This window comes from Schistocerca cancellata, chromosome 1 (assembly GCF_023864275.1).
Source record: "Schistocerca cancellata isolate TAMUIC-IGC-003103 chromosome 1, iqSchCanc2.1, whole genome shotgun sequence".
Taxonomy (NCBI): Eukaryota; Metazoa; Arthropoda; class Insecta; order Orthoptera; family Acrididae; genus Schistocerca; species Schistocerca cancellata.
In genome coordinates, this window is record NC_064626.1 from 254,732,146 (window position 1) to 254,756,048 (window position 23,903).

Genomic DNA, 23,903 nt, shown 5'->3' on the forward strand with positions numbered 1-23,903 from the left:
CCGTTCAACTGCTCTTCCAAGTCCTTTGCTGCCTCTGACAGAATTACAATGTCATCAGCAAACCTCAAAGTTTTTATTTCTTCTCCATGGATTTTAATTCCTACTCTGAATTTTTCTTTTGTTTCCTTTACTGCTTGTTCAATATACAGATTGAATAACATTGGGGAGAGGCTATAACCCTGTCTCACTCCCTTCCCAACTGCTGCTTCCCCTTCATGCCCCTCGACTCTTATAACTGCCATCTGGTTTCTGTACAAATTGTAAATAGCCTTTCACTCCCTGTATTTTACCCCTACCACCTTTAGGATTTTAAAGAGAGTATTCCAGTCAACATTGTCAAAAGCTTTCTCTAAGTCTACAAATGCTAGAAACGTAGGTTTGCCTTTCCTTAATCTTTCTTCTAAGATAAGTCGTAAAGTCAGTATTGCCTCATGGGTTCCAACATATCTACGTAATCCAAACTGATCTTCCCCGAGGTCCACTTCTACCAGTTTTTCCATTTGTCTGTAAAGAATTCGCGTTAATATTTTGTAGCTGTGACTTATTAAACTGATAGTTCAGTAATTTTCAGATCTGTCAACACCTGTTTTCTTTGGGATTGTAATTATTATATTCTTCTTGAAGTCTGAGGGTATTTCCCCTGTCTCATACATCTAGCTCACCAGATGGTAGAGTTGAGTCATGACTGGCTCACCCAAGGCCGTCAGTAGATCCAATGGAATGTTGTCTACTCACGGGGCCTTGTTTCGACTCTTTCAGTGCTCTGTCAAACTCTTAACGCAGTATCGTTTCTCCCATTTCATCTCCATTTACATCCTCTTCCATTTCCATAATATTGTCCTCAAGTACATTACCCTTGTATAGACCCTCTGCATACTCCTTCCACCTTTCTGCTTTCCCTTCTTTGCTTAGAACTGAGTTTCCATCTGAACTCTTGATATTCATACAACTGATTCTCTTATCTCCAAAGGTCTCTTTAATTTTCCTGTAGGCAGTATCTATCTTACCCCTAGTGAGATAAGCTTCTGCATCCTTACATTTGTCCTCTAGCCATCCCTGCTTAGCCATTTTGCACTTCCTGTCGATCTCATTTTTGAGACGTTTGTATTCCTTTTTGCGTGCTTCATTTAGTGCATTTTGTATTTTCTCCTTTCATCAATTAAATTCAGTATCTCTTCTGTTACCCAAGGATTTCTACTAGCCCTCGTCTTTTTTACCTACTTGATCCTCTGCTGCCTTTACTACTTCATCCCTCAGAGCTACCCATTCTTCTTCTATTGTATTTGTTTCCCCCATTCTTGTCAATTACTCCCTTATGCTCTCCCTGAAACTCTCTACAACCTCTGGTTCTTTCAGTTTATCCAGGTCCCATCTCTTTAAATTCCCACCTTTTTGCAGTTTTAATCTACAGTTCATAACCAATAGATTGTGGTCAGAGTCCACATCTGCTCCTGGAAATGTCTTACAGTTTAAAACCCGGTTCCTAAATCTCTTTCTTACCATTATATAATCTATCTGATACCTTCTAGTATCTCCACGATTCTTCCATGTATACAACCTTCTTTTATGATTCTTGAACCAAGTGTTAGCTATGATTAAGTTATGCTCTGTGCAAAATTCTACCAGACGACTTCCTCTTTCATTTCTTACCCCCAATCCATATTCACGTACTATGTTTCCGTCTCTCCCTTTTCCTACTCTCGAATTCCAGTCACCCATGACTATTAAATTTTCGTCTCCCTTCACAACCTGGATAATTTCTTTTATCTCATCATACATTTCTTCAATTTCTTCATCATCTGCAGAGCTAGTTGCCATATAAACTTGTACTACTGTAGTAGGCGTGGGCTTCGTGTCTATCTTGGCCACAATAATGCGTTCACTTATCTGTTTGTAGTAGCTTACCCGCAATCCTATTTTTTTATTCATTATTAAACCTACTCCTGCATAACCCCTATTTGATTTTGTATTTATAACCCTATATTCACCTGACCAAAAGTCTTTTTCCTCCTGCCACCGAAAAATATTTAGCTTCTGCTTGAATGTTATCAGCAGCTTTCGCTTCTGATCCACTCACCAATATTACAACATAAAAAGAATTAGATGAAGGTGCAGTATTCTTAACATCGCAGTAATTTTCAAAACTTGTCCAGTCTTTTACAGTATCAGTGGACAACGTCGAGCAGGTTTACTGTATGTTACATATTTGTTTGAAATTTGCACGGATGTTTGGCGTATTTCTTTGTTGAATACTTGACCAGCCGCTGTCCCACATCCATAATGGATCAACAGAGACTTCACCTTATTTCTTCTGTTAACCGTCTTTACCTAGTTGTTTCAAAAGTCGTGGATGTATGTTCCGTCTACGCAACTAATTGAAGGCAGTTTATTTATTGCCATACGTGTTCCACTTCTTTTATTTGTGAAACGTCTTCAGTGGTGATGGCGATTTCAAACGCTGTTAGCTCGTGCGTGTTGTCCTGGAGATGTGTTCGTTAGTCTCCATGCTCCAGTTGGTCGATTTCCTGCGTTCTTACACCCACATTCGATTCAACACATCGGATACACTACTTGCAGTTTGCACTTTGTGTTCAGCATTTGTGTGTTTTCTGTGTGTAGTGTCGGTTAACAACACATCTACAGGACAACACGCATGAGCTAACAGCTCTGGAAATCGCCATCACCACTCAAGACGCTTCACAAATAAAAGAAGTGAAACGCGTATGGCAATAATCAAACTGCCTTCGATTAGTTGCATAGACGTAACACACATCCACGAACATTATATCTATGTAGCGCGAATTATTGTGGTGAGAGCTCGGACAGTGGTATTGCGTTTATGTTGCTAAGGTACAGTACGCAAATGAAAACAAGTGACAAGTCTTGCTTCTCTACTATCCTTGAATACCACTAAGGGTAATATCGATCTTGACGTCGCCTTTTCACAGTTGAATCATCCTAGAGGATATCGCGTGCCCTCACTCCTAGAGACATCGAGGAGGATTTTAACTCAGAACACCGATGCATAATCTGGTGATCGGAAACGGTAGATGCCTTCTCCCCTCTTATTGGGGAAGAATATTATTTACAAAAATGTCTTTCGTCACTAGGAAGCGAGCTGGTGTGTGCTCATCGTCAAACGTCGTTGCACTATCAGGCGACAGAGACATCAGCTACGAAGTTCTGTGAGCACTTACTAACATATTTCGTAACATCGTATTGCGAACAGATAATTTTTTTCTACTAATTTTGTATTCTTCGATCGTATTTTCGGACCACAAGCCTGAGCGTGACAAAATCTGTGAAACCAAGCCCACATTGATTTAGAATAATAATACCTTGCAATATCAATGAGATCCTTGTGTTGTGAAATATGAGAACATATTTTGAGCTCAAGGGTAATGTGGCATCGCGAACTGACCTTCACCACACCAACGAATATGGTTCAAATGGCTCTAAGCACACTGGGACTTAACATCTAACAGGATACAAACCTGCGACCGTAGCAGCCGCGTGGTTACGGACTGAAGCTCCTAGAACCGCTCGGCCACAAAGGTCGGCGCCAACCAATATAATTCCCAAAACATCGGTCACGCGAAACCCAACTCACGCTTTTCTCCAATGACATCGTGAAACCTATGGATCAAGGCAGTCAGGCAGATGCATTACTTCTTGTATGCCGAAAAGCATTTGACCAGTGCCACACCCACGGTTATTAGCAAAATTACGATCGCGTGGGATATGAAACCATTTTGTGGGTGGATTGCCGATTTCTGGGCGAGATGAAGCTGAATGTTGTTATGGATGGAGAGTCATAGACATATGTAGGAGTACCTTCAGGAGTGTCCCAGGCAAGTGTGTAAAGACCCTTGTGCATTTTAACGACCTGGCAGACAATATTAATCGTAACCTCATGCTTTCTGCAGTTGATACAGCTGTCTATCATGAAGTTGTGTTTGAAAGAATCTGCGAAAATATTCAGTCAGACCTTAATAAAAGGTAGTGGTAACTTATGTTAAACGATCAGAAACGTAAAATTGTGCACTTCGTAAAAAGAAAAGAAAAAAAAAAGAAAAGAGAAGTGCAAGTGGGATACGCGCTCTGTGAGTTCCGTGCAAACTTAATTATGTATAAGAGATCCGTTCCAAAAACTCGGTAACATTCATAATATCGTGCCAATGGTGTGTTGCAGCGAAATGCGGTTGGCATCCCTGCACACACCTGTGTTTAATGTGTAACCGCCGGGAGTTTCATTGTTGTATGTCTCTTAGTTATTGTTCAGTGCTGTATTGAGAAGAATGTTGTGTGGTATAGTTTGTGAATTTCGAGATGACAGACAGAAGCGACACGTCTGCATTAAATTTTTCGTGAAACTCAAGAAAATATTTACAGAGAAACACTAAATGGTACGCCTATGGGGATGCGTGATTAAGCAGTTCTCGGTTTTACGAGTGGTTCACACGGTTTCAAAATAGCCGGACTGAAGTTAAAGATGACCCTCGTTCAGGACGTCCTTCGACGTCTAGCGACGACTCTCGTGTCAGGAATATAAACGAAATTGTGCGTTCCAATCGAAGACTGACTGTCCGAGAGACTGCAGATGAATGTAACATTTCAGCTGGGTCATGTCATGAAAACCTGACACAGCATTCTGGAATGCATCTTGTTGCCGCCAAGTTCGTTCCACGGCTCATGAGTCCAGACCAGAAAGACCTTCGACTCGCAGCCTGTGAAGAGCTTTTGGATCGCGGAAATGAGAACGAGACATTTTTTGAGAGATTCATAACAGTTGTGATATTGAGACCAAGGTTCAAACTTCACAGTTGGCCGGGGAACGTTCTCCAAGAGCAAAAACTGCTCGTCAGGTCAGATCAAATGTCAAAGCCATGCTGACAGTTTTGTTTGACTTTGAAGGATTTGTTTATCATGGATTCGTGCCACAGAGACAAACTGTTAATTGATGGTACCTTCGGGATGTGTTGCGACGCCTGCGAGGAAATATGGGAAGGAAACGGGCTGATATGTTGCGAGATAATTCCTCGCTCTTGCATCACTATAACGAACCCGCACATTCATCCACGTTGGTGCGTGACTGTTGCACAAAAAACGAAATCACTGTGTTGCCTCATCCTCCGTACTCTTCAGACCTGGCCCCTGCGGACGTATTTTTATTTTAAAGTTGAAAACGCCGTCGAGAGGACGAAGATTTGCAACGATAGACGGTATAAAAGAAAATTCGCGTGATCCAGCAAGAGGCGTGCCAAAACTGCTTCCGTAAGTGGAAACGGCGCTGCGATTTCTATATCAATTGTGAAGGAGAGTATTTCGAAGGAGACCATGCGCAATTAGTAAAAGGTAGGCGTAGAAAAATTTTACGTACAAAGCTCCGGAATTTTTTGAGCAGACCTTGTATAGATAGTTCATGCATAGTCTTTGGTGAGTGAGTTTGCGAATATCAAAATATGTGATATAAATGGCTGTATCATTTGACTGAATTGCCTTAGAAGGCTGAATTTTGTACACCGCCAACGGACCGTCGACTTAAGTATTTGATAGTAATTGCAATTAGACAGCTCTACCCGTTCCTGAGAAGGCGTCTTAACAGACGGACAGTGATCCTATAATAATTCCATTTTTATCTTCTAAGGTACGGCACCCTAAAAAGCGTAATACCCTGTGACTATAATATCAGTGAGTGATAGCCGGAATCAGCCAACCCATAAAAATACCTCTGTGTAACATTTTGTGTGAACGTGAAATGTAATTAACACATAAATTCAGTTCGTAAGAGGCATACTGGGAAAATCCTATCAGTCTACGGAGGAGACTGCTGACAAAACGTTCGTGTGTGCCGTCCTACAATATTGTTAAACTATGTGGGACCATATCCACATAAAAATAACAAGGAATATTGAAAGTAAGAAAAGTTGTGTGTTATTGACTTTAACTAGCTATAAACGTACCTTGAGGAAATATTAATGATGCCCATTGACTGTGCTCTATTTGAGAAACTGTTCTTAGAGTAAAAGATAAAAGCCTCAGGAGACACGTTTTTTAGACTTGAGATTGGAAAGACTGAAACATAATTTCAGTGGAAATTTCATTATTCGCAAATGTAACAAATCTGATAGGCTACTATCAAATGACAGCCGTAGAATTGACATAATTAATTACACTTTCCTTGTAGCAACAAAAAACACAAACCCAGTACCGTAACAAGCAACTGTGCTCATGATAAAAGATTTCAAATGTAGCATCTGTGAAACAACAGCGATTGACAATCAAAAATTGCTCTTGAAACTCCCCATGTCGAATCAGTATGCATGCCACAGAATGCGCTAACTAATATGTTCGAGCACGCCGCGCATAAAAACGGGATTCTTCCGGGGCTCATGCCTCGGGTTACGTTGTGTTAGAAAAGCAGGGTGAAGTGTTTTCGATAGCCCTTGAGCTAGTTACCAATTGCATACCCAACATAAGGATCATCTTATTGTCACTATTCTACCGTACGGGGTCAAAGTAGGAATATTACAACTTTCTCCTGCTTAGGGAAATGGAGCAAATCGGTTCGTTCTCTTTGCATTAGACGTGCTCCACAGTGTACCTTAAGGGACATATTCAGGCATCATTAGTTCATGGGCAGTTCCTTAGGTTATCCCAATTATTTCTCCATTTTCTCGTACCAAAACCGAGTGGCGGATTCGAAGACGACTATGCACAGCAAATAGCTTGAATTTTTGAGATACATTCCTAACAGCCCGGTCTCGAACAAAACTGAAAACTTTCTTGATATCTTCATCCGTTTCCGAGTTACAGAGGTTCAAACTTACTCTACTTTTACACCAAGATACACAAGAAAAGTCCGATGTGAGAGGAAAACGTAGTGTACGAGGGTTACTCGGAAAGTAAGGAACGATCGGTTGCGAAATGGAAACCATATTGAAAATCGGATGACTTTTTGCACGGGTGTGTTGGGCACTGTCTCTTGTATGCCCGTCGATCGCATTACGTCGTTCTTTTTAGTTCTGGGCACACAGGGAGCACATAAAGATTCCTAGAACAATAGTGTCTCCCGCCAAGTACGAGGACCTGGTGAGAAATTCCGCCTGAAGTTATGCAGCCAACATTACATAACTGTCGTGCGATTTCTTCTTCAAGACAATTCTCAGCCGCATTCTGCAGGGGCAATGAGGATGCTCCTGTATAGTTTTCAATTGGAAATGTTTGATTACCCACAATACAGCTCTTAATTTTCTGCCTCTGAGCTTCATTTTTGCTCACATGAACCGCTGTCAATTAAGACAACTTTTTAGTACAGGCAACGAGCTGTAGACCAGAGTAGAGAATTGGCGGAAAGCATTGGCGGCTGCCTTCTATAACGAGGGTACTGGAAAGTTGGTACAACGCTACAACAAACGTCTAAGTCGGATCGGTGACTATGTAAATGAGTAGCTGGAAGTTGTAGCTAACTGTTGCAAATAAAACAGTTTTGATTTTTACTGTGGTTTCCATTTGGCGACCTATCGTTCCTTACTTTCCGAATAGCCCTTGTATAAAGTGATGTAGCACGAAGTACACTGTAAAATGTCTCCGATATTATCAGAAGGGTTAAGCTAACCTCACGTTGTAGTACAATATTTTTGTGGACGTAAAATTCTGTCTAAGGTGTAAAATTAGTTTCGGATTATATAAATCCCACATAACTAAACTATGAAAATTTTACTGAACCATAAAGTTCTTTTTATGTGCATGACATGACCTGCTGCAGCAGGAAAAGGGCAGGAAGCAGCGGAAAAACGTTCCTATCGGAGCACAAAAAAGGCGAATATGCTCCTGTTTTCAAGGTTGATATGAAAATTGGGATACCAGCTGCGTCATTCTACCTTTCTCTGCACATTTAAATTTACCTAAAAATTTTGGCATGGGAACATATTCTGTTTTTTTATGCTGAGAGAGAAGGAGACAGTGGCTATGGGAAAGAAACAGAAAAATAATAAATACTGGTAGATAGTAGACCCTAGTTGTGGTATAGAAAGAGCAAAGGAGAGAGTGGCAGTGTGAGGAAAAGAGAGATGGACAACGCCAGTGGAACATAGTTGACAGGGAGAGAACAGTGCTAGGAAAAGTGTCAAGGAGACAGTGCCTGTGGGAGAGAAATAGAGAGACGGACAAAGTGCAAGCTCGTGAGAGCTAGTGGTAATGAGACAGTCTATGTCAGTGACAACAAGGAAGAGAGAGGGGGACAGTGAGAAGAGACAGCAGCAGTGGGAAGGAATCAATGAGACAGTAAAAGTAAGAGAGACAGCGAGAGTGAAATCGTGACAATAAGAAGAGTCAGTATTAGTAGCACAGAACGAGGGAGACTATGGCTGTGAGACAGGCACAGTGACAGTTACGGAGATACAAAGAGATAATGGCAAAGATTTGGGAGGAATGTGTGAGCGAGAGAATGGTCTAGTGGGAGTGGATGGGTGAGCGACTTACAGCAAAGGATAAGTGGGTGTGAGCGAGTTACAATTAGGGGAGCTTGTGGAAGTGAGAGGTGAGTTGCATTTTAAAAAGGGTGCAGATATCTTCGCACGCCAAACTCTTCAGCAAAATTTTAAAGCTGCAGCGAAGGTAGAACGTGAGGCAGCTAGAACACTATTTTTCGATCAGTCTTCGAAACAGGAGCATGTTTGCCATTTTTTCACTCCGATGTGAGCCTTTTTCCGCTAGTTTTTATTAATACATGATGATAGATTTCAGTGAATAAACGGTAGACCAAAATGTCTGTGGTGAAGTAGCATCATTGGTGGCATTGATGAAGTAATACGCAACATCAGGAACCACGAAGCGCATCGTAGCAAAAGTTTTCGCGTCAGCCGCGTCTCGCAACATTATTCGTGACAACCTCGTCGCGTAATCTACGCCAACCCTGAAAAACTCTCAAACTGGTAACCGAATAGTCGAGAAGTAACCACACTAGGGCGTTGAAACATTTTCTGCCGGGACTAGAAGCGCTGCGAATGCAACTAGCTGATCTGAGCCTACAAATAATAGCGCTTCAGACAAGCGTCGCAAAGGCAACTCGCTCGCAGAAGGACCAAGTGTTCGCCAACCACAGAGAAGGGGAAGAATGTGTTCTGGTATAACAGAAAATTTTGCTATTTAGCCAGGCAGTGTCAACCAGCCGGCGACATGAAACACGCCGCTTGGTATCAATGGGGACATGGCTACTTTCAAACCGGACATCGATCGACTGTTCACGACAGAGCACTCTAAACAACTACAGTTCCTCAATGATAAAGCGCTGAATACCCGATGTACCCTTCTTTTCGTCTTCCACAGCGAGAAAAACGATGACAGTCACCTTTCTGCTGCAGTTGGACGTTTCAAAACCTACGGCCACGTCACGCACCATCTGAGATTCAATCTTCGACTTGAATTCGCAAAGAGATTCATTGCCTCTGACTAGCTATATGCGATTGTTGGAGCTGTGTAGTCAAGGACACCTATTCGCATGCAATGTGATGGTGGAGAGTCACCATACGATGTCTTCCTTGACCAGGCTCCTGAAGTATTCCATCAGTTGCCCACTCCAGCTCCAGCATAACACTGAACTGTATCTCACATTTCCGTTTCGCCAGGACCACCAGTCAATGCACAGCCCTATCATTTGGCTTGTTCCGTCCTTTACAACTTGTTCCGTCCGTCACTTACGATTCAACTTTAAATATCGTTGACACTTGAGAGTGAATGGAGGAAATAACGAGAAATCAGTACCCAGACCAACCACCTCTGGCCGTAATAACGGCCTTACTACGCCTGGGCATTGAGTCAAACAAAGCTTGGATGGCGTGTACAGGTACAGCTGCCCATGCAGCTACAACACGATACCACAGTTCATCAAGAGTAGTGACTGGCGGATTGTGACGAGCCAGTTGCTCGGCCACCATTGACCAGACGTTTTCAATAGGTCAGAGATCTGGAGAATCTGAAATTAGGGATTTCGCAGGGATCGAATGAAGGGTAGAGCCACGGGACGTAACACATCTGAAATGTAACGTCCGCTGTTCAAAGTGCCGTCAATGCTAACAGGAGGTGATCGAGACGTGTAACAAATGGCACCCAACACCATCACGCCGGGTGATACGGCAGTATGGCGATGACGAATATACGCTTCCAATGTGCGTTCACCGCGATGTCGCCAAACACGGATGCGTCCATCATGATGCTGTAAACAGAAGCTGGATTCATCCGAAAAAATCACGTTTTGCCATTCGTGCATCAAGGTTCGTCACTGAGTACACCATCGCAGGCGCTCCTGTCTGTGATGCAGCGTCAAGGGTAACCGCAGACATAGTCTCCGAGCTGATAGTCCATGCTGCTGCAAACGTCGTCGAACTGTTCGTGCAGGTGGTTGTTGCCTTGCAAACGTCCCCATCTGTTGACTCAGGGATCGAGACGTGGCTGCACGATCCGTTACAGCCATGCGGATAAGATGCCTGTCATCTCGCTCGACTGCTAGTGATACGAGGCCGTTGGGATAAACCGCAATCGCGATAGGCTACAATCTACCTTTATCAGAGTCGGAAACGTGATGGTACGCATTTATCCTCCTTACACGAGGCATCACAACAATGTTTCACTAGGCAACGCCGGTCAACTGCTGTTTGTGTATGAGAAATCGGTTGGAAACTTTTCTCATGTCAGCACGTTGTAGGTGTTGCCACCGGCGCCAGCCTTGTGCGAATGCTCTGAAAAGCTAATCATTTGCATATCACAGCATCTTCTTCCTATCAGTTTCGCTTCTGTAGCACGTCATATTCGTGGTGTAGCAATTTTAATGGCCAGTAGTGTATTTAGAATCTGAGCCAGCTCAGCACCTGGACGGATTGCTAAAATTAATTTCTAACACGAAGACTTTATCCAAATAAGGGGTACATGAGTGCAGCACTGTCATCATGGACAAGTAATCAGCTGCTCTTTCCGCCTAGTAACAGTCAGGTGTGCAAGCTAAAAATGTTTTTCGGTGTACGTTACTGATGGGTGTGTTACCCTGAGAGCGATGTCCTTGGCCCTGGTGCGGAGAGTTTCGTTTGGCGTTGCGGCGTCCTGGTCCAGCAGCTGCCGCACCGTCAGGTAGGCCCACAGCCGCTCTGCTGACGTGACGTTGACCACGTTTGGCGCCGGTACGGCGTCTGCCGCGTTGCCGTCCCTGCTCCTCACGGCACACCACGGCTCTCTGGTCCCGGAGGACAGCCGGCCCGCCACCACCAGCTCCCCTCCGCCGAACAGCGTCGGGAACTTCACCGTCGTCAGTGAGTCCTCGTCCACCTGTTGAAAAACAGATTTTTTTAGACAACCTAATATTCATATCTACACAGACGTCGCAGAAGCCGGCCGGAGTGGCCGTGCGGTTCTAGGCGATACAGTCTGGAACCGAGCGACCGCCTCGGGCATGGATGTGTGTGACGTCCTTAGGTTAGTTATGTTTAATTAGTTCTAAGTTCTAGGCGACTGATGACCTCAGAAGTTAAGTCGCATAGCGCTCAGAGCCATTTGAACCACTTGAACGTCGCAAAAGTCATGCGACAGTAATATGCACACGAACAGATGCGAGTAGTATCGCGTACGCAAGGTATAAAGGGGCAGTGCTCTGAAGGAGCTGTCATTTGTACGCAGGTGATTCATGTGGACAGGTGTCCGACGTAATTATGGCAGCACGACGGGAATTAGCAGACTGTTCGCAGAATGGAACATTCCATTTTGGAAATTGTTGCGGAATTCAATATTCAGTGACGAGAGTGTGCCTAGAATACCGAATTTCAGGCATTACCTCTCACCACGGGCAACGCAATAGCCGACAGCCTTCACTTAACGACCGAGAGCAGCGGTGTTTGTGTAGAGCTGTTAGTGTCAACAGACAAGCAACACTATGTGAAGAAACCGCAGAAACCGATGTCAGACGTACGATGAACGTACCTGTTTGGATATATCAGCGAAATTTGACGTTTATAAGTCCCGATTTCAGTTGGTAAGAGCTGATCGTAGGGTTCGAGTGTGCGGAGAACCCATGAAGCCTTGGATGAAAACATGGTTCAAATAGCTCTGTTCACTATTGGACTTAATTCTTTGGTCATCAGTTCCCTAGAACTTAGAACTACTTAAACATAACTAACCTAAGGACATCACACACATCCATGCTCGAGGCAGGATTCGAACCTGCGACCGTAGCGATCGCGCGGTTCCAGACTGTAGCGCCTAGAACCGCTCGGCCACTGTGGCCGGCCCCATGGATGAAAGTTGTCAACAAGGCACTGTGCAATCTGGTAGTGGCTCCATAGTGGTGTCGGATTAGATGGAATGGTTCTCTTATCCATCTGAACTGACCACAGGCTGGACTGCTTATAGACCATTTGCAGCCATTCTTGGACCTCATGTTTGCAAACTACGATGGAATTTTTATGGATGACGAAGCGCCATGTCACTAGGCAACAACTGTTGCGATTGGTTGGAAGAAGATTCTGGAGAATTCGAACGAATCAATTGTCCACCCATCGAACATTTATGGTACATAATCAAGAGGTCAGTTCGTGCACAAAATCCTGCACTGGCAACACCTTCACAGTAATGGATGGCTGTAGAGGAGCATGGCTTAATATTCCTGCAGGGGACTTCCAATGAATTGTTGAGTCCATGTCATGACTATTAGCTGCACTACACTATGCAAAGGAAGATGCGACAGGATATTAGAAAGTATCCCTTTTTTTTCACCACAGTGTATTCTGTTTGCGGTAATCAGGGGGCACTGCATTTCGTCAGCACATCTGCCTCCGTACATTTAGAACACCACTCTGTGGGCAACTAGAGGTGTTACCGAAATCCAGGACTTCTGGTGTGTTGTGACCAGGGAGCTGTGTGACGCCTAGAGTGTCTGTTGATCTGCTGGTCAACTCAATCAGTCCTGGCATGAATAAATACTTGCCATACAGCTGACGAGAACCATTGAATCTGTAACTGCTGTCGAGGAGGTTACTGCTGGGTGGCCCAGGAATTGTCTGCTGGAGAAGCCATCTTCATCCGTAACCCCACACAGCTGCCTGCCGTATGTTTCAACATCAACTCTGATGGGCTGAGAGTCAAAGTAGTACACTTCTAGCCACCAGCTGTCTTTGTGTCGACTAGTGCCAGGTGCTGTCAGCCAAACACTGGGAACTAGATTTGCTCCCCAGATCAAATCTCTTCCATCACCTGCCACTGCTGGTCCAAGCCACCAACTACACCTGCACTTGATATAGTTATGCTAGTCAGCAGCACGTAAGATGGTCTGGTCTCCTGACCTTCATTTCTTACGTATTCCGACCTCACCATCGTATCCTACATATCAAGACGTTTCATTCGAGCCCAGACTCGATAGGGTAGAGTCAATTTTACATATTTCAATTTATGCTAATCTAATAAATAAATCGCAAGTGCGCACCGAGATTAAAAATCGAGGCTGGCATACACAAACATTCATGACACGACAGCCACAGGAGTTTTTGTTCAGCAGAGGCAACCAGCCCACTGGAAAGTCCGTAGGAGGGTGAGTTAGCACACAGCTGATCTGGCAGGCCGCCCACCCAGGAACCAAAACAGTTTTTTGCCAGAGAAGAGGGATAATGGGTTGCGTTTTCACCTTAAAAGCAAAACCCGCTGTATTGTTTGGGAGAGCCCCAGCATACACATTTTTTGATGAACCCAGTGCACAGTTTCAGAGTTCTCACAGGTGGACAGTAAATGCCTAATGCAGATGATATATATTTCCGGATTGGTCGGCTTAAACGCAGCGTCATTCTCCTGTTTGTAAGAGCAACGCTGATTGGCGAACTATTTCTGATGCAATGAGCTGGAGGAGTGAGGGAAAGACAGTGGATGATATACCTTTTCGTTTTTTTCGTGTAGAGGGGCTGTTCCGGTGATCTCTTGAAGCTGGAACACGTAGCAGGAGTGAGCGCGCTCGTGAATGTACCCAGAGAGCAAGGAACAAAGTCTCTACTCAGTAGTGCACTGAGAGAGCACCTCTGTCGCTAGTGAATTGGAGTGATACTCTATATTGAGTCACTTGTAATTATGCGTTTGCTCACTGTGTCGGCTGTGACACTTAATGTGCAGTCTGAACACAGACAGAGTATTAGTTAGCGCGTGCGAGCGAACACTGAGTGGCAACACAGTGGACTGGTTATCTGACCGGTGTACCACGCCAGTAGTTAGACTAGGGGCAGGTAGGAGTCCTTGACTTGATCAAGGTGTAGTGAGAGTTCGATTGGCGAAGGTCAATCCAGATAGAAAATGATAGTTTTGTTATTTTTCAGCGGCGAACGACGCAGGCAGCAGTCGTCACAGTTCATGGTATTGTGAGCTACAGCGTAGGTGAGCCCCATCTTTCCTCCATTAAGAATAACATAGTTCATTCACGTCACTCCACTACATTTCTCACGCGACAGCCTCGACCGTACTTAGAAAAATTCAGTCGGATAATTATTCAAGTTGAGTAGGCACGGCTCTCAGCCATTCTGCCGAGTAAATAACATTCTTAAAGAAAAGGGATAAAAGAGCTTTCCCGCACATTGCATATAAATTTCATTAACAGGATTCCTATCCATAAGAGGTAACCTCCTATTCCGAAAAGAACCCAGAAATTTGTGTATCAGTTTATAAATAAAAGTTTCACTTGATTTTCTCAGATTTTGCAATAAATAATATTTTCCGTTTGTTTAATTTTTTTCTCACACTAACTAGCAAAACTCTAGTACCCAAGTATTCCACTAGTTACGTAAGAAAACAAAATATTTTTGTGTCTTTTCCTTACAGTGGACGACTCCAGAAGATATTTATTGTTGAAAGTTTTTCAGGCATTTTTGGTACGTTAGGAGCGTCTGTCTGACTTCTGTGGTAGTGTGGGGTGGAAATTGTTTCTTGCAGGAGCCAAAGGGTACTTGTCAGATCAATCCGTTGTGCAACTCATCAACATAACACCCACACACTTACAAGCACCACACGTGATACAGTTCCGTCACTGTCCAGAAGAGTCTACCATGAAAGGTTGCCCATTCCCGGTCTCCACTGAGTGATAATATAGCAAAACATAGCTTCAATGTGCCACGAGTTCGTCACCTCCCATCCGCTTGTGAGCGTGCGCATAGGATATCCATTGTACGCTGAACTTAATAAATTGTAAATCAACTGCCTCCAAACCGTCGTCCTCCAGCATTTACTTGATCAAGTCGCTAAAGTATGAGCAGATAATTTAGAATTACTTAAGAAACTAGAAAGCTTACTGGAAGAGAAAAGGGAACAGCCACCTCCTAGTGTGTCCCTGGCCATCCTAGACCCTAGCACTGCCACATTATGATCTGAGTAAGAAGGGAGAAAACGTTTTGGCGTTCATGAACAACCTACACATAGATTCAAACTTAGGAGGCTAGAACGATGAGCAGTTGTTGAGTAAGGCTTGATTGAGGTTAACAGGGGACGAAACGGCATGTGTTTTGTGCCAACAGTTGTGGGGTACTCATCCCCTCCACGAACTGTGGGATGTGTTATTGGACAGCTGTCAGAGTAAAAACGCTTCTAGTTAGTTACAGGAACAGCTGAATAATGTATCTCAGAGGCGAATAAACAGAAAATTTTGTGGACAGAATTAGGACTAAATAATCATCCTCTCAGCTCCTACAGGAAGCAGAGAAAAGGGAAATGTATGCATGACTTGACAGAAATAAATGCAGTGGCCAGACCTAGGGAGAGAAAAATAGTATTTAATACAGAAGTTACATGTTATCGGTGTGGTCAGCTATGTCATATTTGGCGCATCTGCAGGTTGGACATTAGGATGAGGAATGTTAACGGAGGTTTTCACATGCACATGGTAGATTGATGCAAGGTGGAATTCGAATTCCAGCGTTAAACAGAAGCAGGATACTTGTGGCCACTGTGTGGTGTTACTGTAAATATGAGCTCCGAAAATCCTTGTGTGTAATCAGTGGGAGATTATTGTGTGACAGACTATGCAAAATACGTGGTCACAGGTATTTATGGCGAGTCAAACCGTACTTGGAGTATGAAATATAGACTCACCTTCTTGTAGACTGAGTGTCATAGAGATAGTGTTCACTTGCTCGGTTTGGCATTAGTGAACTTCTGCCTGAGAGGGAAAGATTTCCAGGCTTCTGTGGAAATACTTCTTCAAGTTGGCAGCAATTGTCATGTCTTAAAGGGGCTGGGTTTTCTGAGTAGACATCATGCTGAAGTCGATCTGACATGCCAAACAATAGAGCCAGATGATGCATTGTACCACTGAGGTATTACAGCCAAGAAAACTGAACTACTGTGAGGAACATTCCTAGACCAGGAGAAATCACTTTAACTAAAAACTCAGTTCGTTAGAATCGGCTCATGAAACGAAATACTACAAGGTACAGGGAAACTAGTCAGCGCAGATTTTCCATCCAGTATTTTGTGTGTGGTTGAAGTTCAGGAGAGAATGAGGAACTGGACAAAGTGCGATGGTTAGTGTGCTGTAGAATGTCGCGTGCGCAAGTGATTGATGAAAGCTGGGTAGTGATTGTCACGAAGGATAATTCTGGTTATTAGATGTAGAGCTGTTATGAGGTGCACTGATAGCCAGTCTGGAAGACAAAGATTGGCTGGAAGATAAAGATTTTGGTAGGGAGTTAAATATAAAATTCTGTAAGAAAGACAAGTCTGCCAGTTTAGCTAAAATGTGGGAAAAAGTATCGTATTTACAGGGGAGGGATAAGGGGGAAATGGAAAAAACTGTTAGAAGGAAATGCAGAGTTGTTTAACGCTCCCAGACCATTTTTAGTACCACGGATAATGAAGTATAGGATTGCCACTGGAATGAGCTGCTGATATACCAGAAACCATACGAAGTTCCACCTCACTTCCAATTGGTGATGAAAAAGTTTGTAAATCAACAATTTCATTATAGCAATAGACTAGAAAGGATCAGCACTTGGAGGGGGGCAGCAACAGCAACGGTACCCTAGCAAAAAATAAATGGGAGTGAGGTATATCGGTTTTGTTTAAGTGATGGTATTTGATTCAGCACAGTCATTGATGCGTAGCCAGTGCCATATAGTAAGGATACTTTAGATAACCGGGAGAAGTCCGGTATGTTACAACTATGGATTTGCACAGTTGGTACCATCACTTCGAAGGACGACTCAAGACCACATTTATGTCTGCATCTGGTGGCACTGAAAGCCATTTGTACTGAAGAATGCACTAGTGATGTTTCAGAAGGGTGCTGCAAGGCTTAAAATCGAGACAATGTATGGTAACCGTAGATGATATTCTAGTGTTTTTTTCAAGGACATCCAAAACCGTGATGTATGGTTATTGGATATATTTAGTCAATTATGAGCAACATAGCTAACACTGGGTTCGGCGAAACACCATTTCGTCATAAATGAAATTCGTTATTTACGCCATGTTATCGGCTAGTATGATGTGTAAACAGACCCCTTGCTCTTGTCACCCATGTGAGAATTTCTTGATTGTAATACAGAAAAAGAGCTGCAGTCCTTTCTAGCTTTGATTATCCAATATAGAATGTTTGTGCCGAAATTTGCGGATATAGTGAGATCCCTCACACCTAAAAGGGGGAGACATTACACTGGGGACTACATTGTGCAGAAGCTTTTGTGTAGTTAAAGGACCTATTAACCAATGGTCATGTCATAGCTTTTTCAGGTTACCAAAAGCAGTTCATATTGACTTGTGATGCTTGCAACCATGCCTTAGGCTGCGAATTAAGTCAAGATGTAGATGGAGTAGAGAGTCCAATAGCTTGCTTCCATGCAAGTAAATAAGGTCGAGAAGAATTATTCGATCAAAGAAAAAGAGACGATCATCCTGATTTGTGGTATCACATATTTCTGTCGTTTTTTTTTTTCAGCAGCTGCTCCAAATTAGTAGCAGATCATGCAGCCTTAAAATGGCTTATGAGCCTGAAGGATCTACTTGATACAATGGGCACTACCGCTCTGTGATTCTGACACCGAAGTATCCATGACCTGGGAGAACTCACAATAATGCCGACAGCCTTTGTCAGAAAGTGCACGCAATAGAGCGTTTTGGCATTCCTGTAAACGAATAGCAGAATGCACAGGGCACTGACCCAGATTGTCATCAGTTAGTACTGCCAACAGACTAAGGCTGATGAAGGGGTACTGCATAAATAAACGAAGTGTGGATAACATATAATCGTAGTACAAAGTTTACATGATGAGATGCTGAGACGGCCCATGATTCCATTTTGACAGCACAATGGTGCAGAGGAATTACAGAACGATGTATTACAGAGAAGCATTTGTGATGGACACACAAGTGGGACATAAAAAAAAAGTTCCCTAATCGAAGATCAGAAAAATCTAGAAATCACCTCCATAGAGTCACGATGCACCTAATCTCGTAGAATGTGTATACTGCATTATTCATAAATCTCTGGAATTAAATATTTTTTCTACATTCATAGAACACTAGTAGTTCTCTTAGGATAGAAAGTCTAGAAACTTTGCTCTTGCTTAAGACGTAATAAACATCCATTTTTTACTTATTATAAACCTGTTTTAAGGATTACTGCAAATTTTCCAAAATTTGACAGTTTTATGTATTCACATTGTCATTTAAATGTTAAGCTGATTATTAAGAGAATATTGTGTTTCCAACAAACCGTTTGCCTTCATCCAACCGATTTAAAACTTCATGGCTAAGTATCCTGAATCTGGATATTTTCAATTACTGTACCATTTTAAACAAGTAATGAAGAAGGAATGTTCAGGTCAATAACGAGACTAGTACCACTGTATAGAGCTGTTAATAAAATGTTTTCTCTCTTTGTCTATGATATCTTCAGACATGGACATTCTTTGATGATTAATTAAAATCTGCTGAACTGTTACTCAAGAAACATCTTAGGTTACTCATAACTGTGAAGGAATACTGAAAAAACACTCTAACATATGTGATACGAAAATGACAGCGAAATCGGTCAGAAATGCTGAACCTTCTAGGTATTTATTGATGTTTTGTGGTAAGAGGAAATTCATGGTAGTCTGGAATCCCAACCAAAAGCCATTGCTTTCTATAGGTCATAGCCTTAATAATTACGCTTCGGAGCATGGTCGATGCCCCACTCAAACTTTCATAGTCGCTAAAAGCTTCCACCTATGATCCCTGAACAAAGGACACAGAGGTCAGGTAAGACATGTGGAAATACCATCGATAGTGGAATGGATTTTTTAGAGGACTAATATTTTACCCGCCGCAAAGGATGTGCATGAAATAGATCTACTGAAATGAAATGGAGTCAATGGGGATAAAATCAATTTAATGCAATGATAATCTTTGAAAATTAGGCAAAAATGCTCAGTCTGCAAAGTAAAGACAATTGAAAATTTGTTCGACCAGATCGGTAGAGCTGAAGCAAAATAGCTTTGCAACAGTGCAGAAATGCATTCTGGTTCTCAGCGATGGGCAAGTCCATCTCTTTGTTTCTGAGTGATCGCCATCTCAGTCTGCTGTCACTTATCGAAGAGACCATCTCAGTTGTTAATACACTGATTTTCTTACATTGGTATTCAAGTCAGAGACTATTGACTGCTAAAGTTATTGCTCGTACTGGCATAACCCATTAATACGGTAGTTTGCACACTTGCTAGGTGCAACTTGTTTTGCTTGTGAGTAAGCTTCATGTGTCGAACTACACCTCCAGTACTGCACAGCAATTGCATGCAACAAAACTCCCAACACTACCATCGTCTCTGCCCTGTCACACAATGTGTGCAGGTATGGGCCAAGTTAATTCGTGCACAGTCTAACAAGCGTGTTGATAATCCCATCTTCTGCAAGGAAGGACTTTGTACATTTTTATAGTTATCGCTTTTATTTAACACAGGCCACGGTTGCTGTGCCATTTCAAAAGACAGCCACAGGCCAGCTACAATATAAAAAGACTATATTTGCCCACAGATATCATAATGACTTGAATATAAGCTGCACAATTAACTTTGAATTGAGAGAAAGAGAAAAGACCAAACGAGAAACTTTTACTCGAATATCAGATTAAGAGTGTATAAAAACTTTCACCAAATGGTCGTTCTTGGTCACTTGTTTTTATGTTGTAATGTAGACGGATTACACAGAAATAAAAATATTCTAATCACAGTCTTCAGTGAAGTCACAGCGAATATCACTATCGTTTGGAGATCGCGGTGCCACGCCAAAGTTGTCAACGTAAATCGATAGCAAGAACATTACCAAGGGTTCGGTGCAGTCTGCAACAACCAATGGGAGGCACTTGAGATGACCACTCCTCCCTTTCAGCAAAGCAACGCCCTCTCGCTGAGATCATTATAGTGTCGAGCATGCAAGAGCTCAGCCCAGTTTGTCACCTCATCTGAAGGAGACGACATCTTAGTGTAGGACCAACGAGTTGTTAAGGTTTCATATGAACTTGTGCTGCCGTAAACGTCGAACCTCAAGAGAACAGTTTGTTACTTCGTGCATCAGCCTTCTGCTAAAACAATGAAAGAGTCTACAGTTATGGCCGGATGATGGAAGTTTCATCTGGTCACAGCATGACCAGTATTTATCTCAACACTATCAGTATTTCTTTATCCTCCTTCCAAAGTACGTTTACCTCATTATCATGTAAGGTACTGAACACATAACGCATCTTGAACTCTTACACTAGAACCTGGTGATATTGTAAATAAAGAAAAGAACATTAACCCCAAGTTCAGGATATTTCACAGCTTTAAGCACACTCTATTCTTTCATTTACAAAACAGCGCTCTGTATACTATTCTCCAGTGCGAACCAATGCCGCACATCTGTTTCGTGCAAGTCATAATTTTTGCTCGCTTGTCTGTTTAACATGCTCTTTGTATATCTTGAGTTTGAGATTTGCATTATAGGTGCTCCAAATTTCGTAGTTTGTTGTTGCGTTTCGCTCAACGTTACCAATCATTAGTGAGGAATGATTTTTATCTTTAGTTGGGTAACTACTGATTTTGGAGTAGGTATGGTAATATTTGCCAACGGTCTTGCCGCAGTGGTAACACCAGTTCCCGTCAGATCACCGAAGTTAAGCGCTGTAGGGCTTGGGTAGCACATGGATGGGTGACCGTTAATGTCTGCCGAACGCTGTTGCTAAGCAGGTTGCATTCAGCCCTTGTGAGGCCAATTGAGGAGGTACTTGATTGAGAAGTAGCGGCTCTGGTCACCACAGGTGTCAACGATTAGGAGAGCGATGTGCTGTCTACATAGTTCTCCATATCCGCATCCAGTGATATAATAGTTGAGGATGACATGGCAGTCGGTCGGCACCGTTGGGCCTTATGAGGCCTGTTCGTATGCAGTTTATGAGAATATTTAGTTCAAGTACTTCCGTGCTGGTACTGGGCTACACCACACTTTTGCTCTCTCTTGACCTGATAAAATTAATGCTTCAACCAATTAAATCTGCGGAAATTGGGCATTTTAATTAAAGGTGCAAGGTTTGCACTGTGATAATTATTATTGTACTTGAAAATTTTCAAATACCTTACATAGTTCAACTGCTTAATTTTCCAAACACCTGCTCCCCTAAGTGTAACCATTCAAAGATCGATTCCATAACACACGTTTGAAAGTGGTATTAAAAGTGCAAGATCTGTTTGCTGAGTACGCACAGACTTACTACACCTGATCAAGAATTAAATTCAGTTCACAACCAGAGCAAGATCAGCCACAAACTGATCGCAGCTGTTAGTGCCAGTCTATAACACATTCTAGTAGAAGACCTTAGCAACTATACTGCACCAATGTACAGTAACACGCCAAGATGTAAAGGACAAGTACACATTATCTTGTGTTACTGTGCAGACAAGTAGAGAGTAGTGGTGTATACTTTTTGTTCTTGCGTCCTCAAGACGAACTTATTACTGCAGTCTTGCATCGCTGTCTTTCTTTCTTTCAGTGCATCGTACTGTAGCGACGCTCATTACCACTTCTTATAATGCTCTGCCTCCTGTCCACAGCAATACCGAAACAGAATGCATCAGACAACTGTCTGACCATCACAAACGACTTCTTGCGATCGCTCCCTCGCCAGCAATGTTACCTGTTTGCAGCCACGACAACAAACACTCCAACTGACTGCAACACTCCAGCTGTCACTTCCCAAACGAAATTTGTCATTCTGCAGCGGAGCGTGCGCTGATATGAAAGCTTCTGGATGATTAAAAATGTGTGTTGGACCGAGATAGGAAATCGGGACGTTTATATTTCACGAAAAAGTGCTCTACCGACTGAACTAGCCAAGCACGACTCACCACCCGATCTAACAGCTTTACTTGAGCCAGTACCTTACAAACTTCACAGAAATTCTCCTGCAAAACATGCAGGACTAGCACTCTGGACTGTGACTTTGCAATATCGTTTCTTCTAGTAGTGCTATCCCTGCAAGTTTCATAGGAAAACTTCTGTGAAGTTTTGAATGTATGAGATGAGGTACTGGCGTCAATAAAGCTGTGGAAACGGTTAATGAAGTGTGCTTGGGTATCGCAGTCCCTGGGATAGATTCTCGATCAAGCATACAATTCCGATCTGCCAGGAAGTTTCGTGTCTCTTCCTTGTTTCTAGCCCTAGTAAAGCGACCAAGACCTCTGTTCATTGGCTGAGCCAAAATCACTCGAAAGAGCACAGGCAAAGACCTAAATGTAGCCGTTGTAGCAGAGAAAATGCGGAAATCTATCAATGTGTTACAGATACAAAAGCAATGATCGTTTGGCTTCATTGGCCAGGAGGCCCCTTGCGGGGCAGGTCTGGCCGCCTTGGTGCAGGTCTTATTACATTCGACGCCACATTGGGCGACCTGCGCGCCGGATGGGGATGAAACGATGATGAAGACAACACGACACCCAGTCCCTGAGAGGAGAAAATCTCCGACCCAGCCGGGAATCGAACCCGGGCTCGTAGGACGGCAATCCGTCACCCTTACCACTTTTTTTTTCTTTTTTTCCTATCCATCTTTTGTTTCTAAAAAAAATGAAAATAAAAACGCGGTTCCTCCGCTTTATGGTCCAACAATGCGACCACGTTTTTTTTTGTTTTTTTTTTTTTTTGGGAACGGGAAGGCAGGGTAAACAAACAATCTTTATTCGTGCAATTGTGCTGTCCTAGGGATAAGAAAAGTATCGAGACAGCAAAAACAATTTGGAAACCATAAAATGAACGCAAAGGCCGCCCTCTTTTCTTTCTTTTTTCTTTTTTTTTTTGTAATAGGAATAAAGTAAATGACAATCCTAGTCACGGGCGGGAGTGAAAATGAAGTTATCATCTGCATCACAATCCCTGCAGCACGCGGTGTCGCATTATAAACCTGGCAGAAAGCCATATAATCTTGACCATTTCTGCCAGTGTGGGCGGTATTTATTTCTCCTGCGTCGACCATTCGAAGGACTATTATCTGGGGCGGTTTCGGTGTTTACTATCGTTGTGTGTGTGTGTGTTTTTTTTTTTTCCGCGTTAACATTATGCAGTCATAACTGGCTCCAACAGGTAGGGGCCAGTTTTCTTCTCAGTGTGCTATATGCCAATATAATTGAACCGCGCAGTACTGTCTCTAGTCGTTCTGCTGCAGGAGTCTTCCCAGTTCTGGGACACCCCAGCTGTCGGGCGGATTGTGAAAAACACTTCCTAAAAAATTGGAAAAGTAAGTCCTGTATTTCGTATGACTCCGTATGAGCTCGTGTTGTTCTTGTAAATACATCCAATAATCCATCACGGACTTAATATCGTACGAATACAAATATTTCGTCGCATGTCCAGCGATCCAATTGACCGCATACGTCTTTTGTTTGGGAAAAAAG

The 23,903-nt window shown here is 42.9% G+C and overlaps 1 protein-coding gene across 6 annotated transcripts in view; it reads right to left on the reverse strand.

Moving 5' to 3' along the window:
- LOC126170586 (inter-alpha-trypsin inhibitor heavy chain H6-like) overlaps positions 1-23,903 on the reverse strand; it is a 213,216-nt gene that overhangs the window by 98,030 nt on the left and 91,283 nt on the right. For all 6 annotated transcript variants that reach the window (XM_049920740.1, XM_049920738.1, XM_049920742.1 and 3 more), the window contains exon 10: positions 11,041-11,319. In XM_049920740.1, coding sequence (XP_049776697.1) covers positions 11,041-11,319 — 279 coding nt within the window. The remainder of the gene's footprint in view (positions 1-11,040; positions 11,320-23,903) is intronic.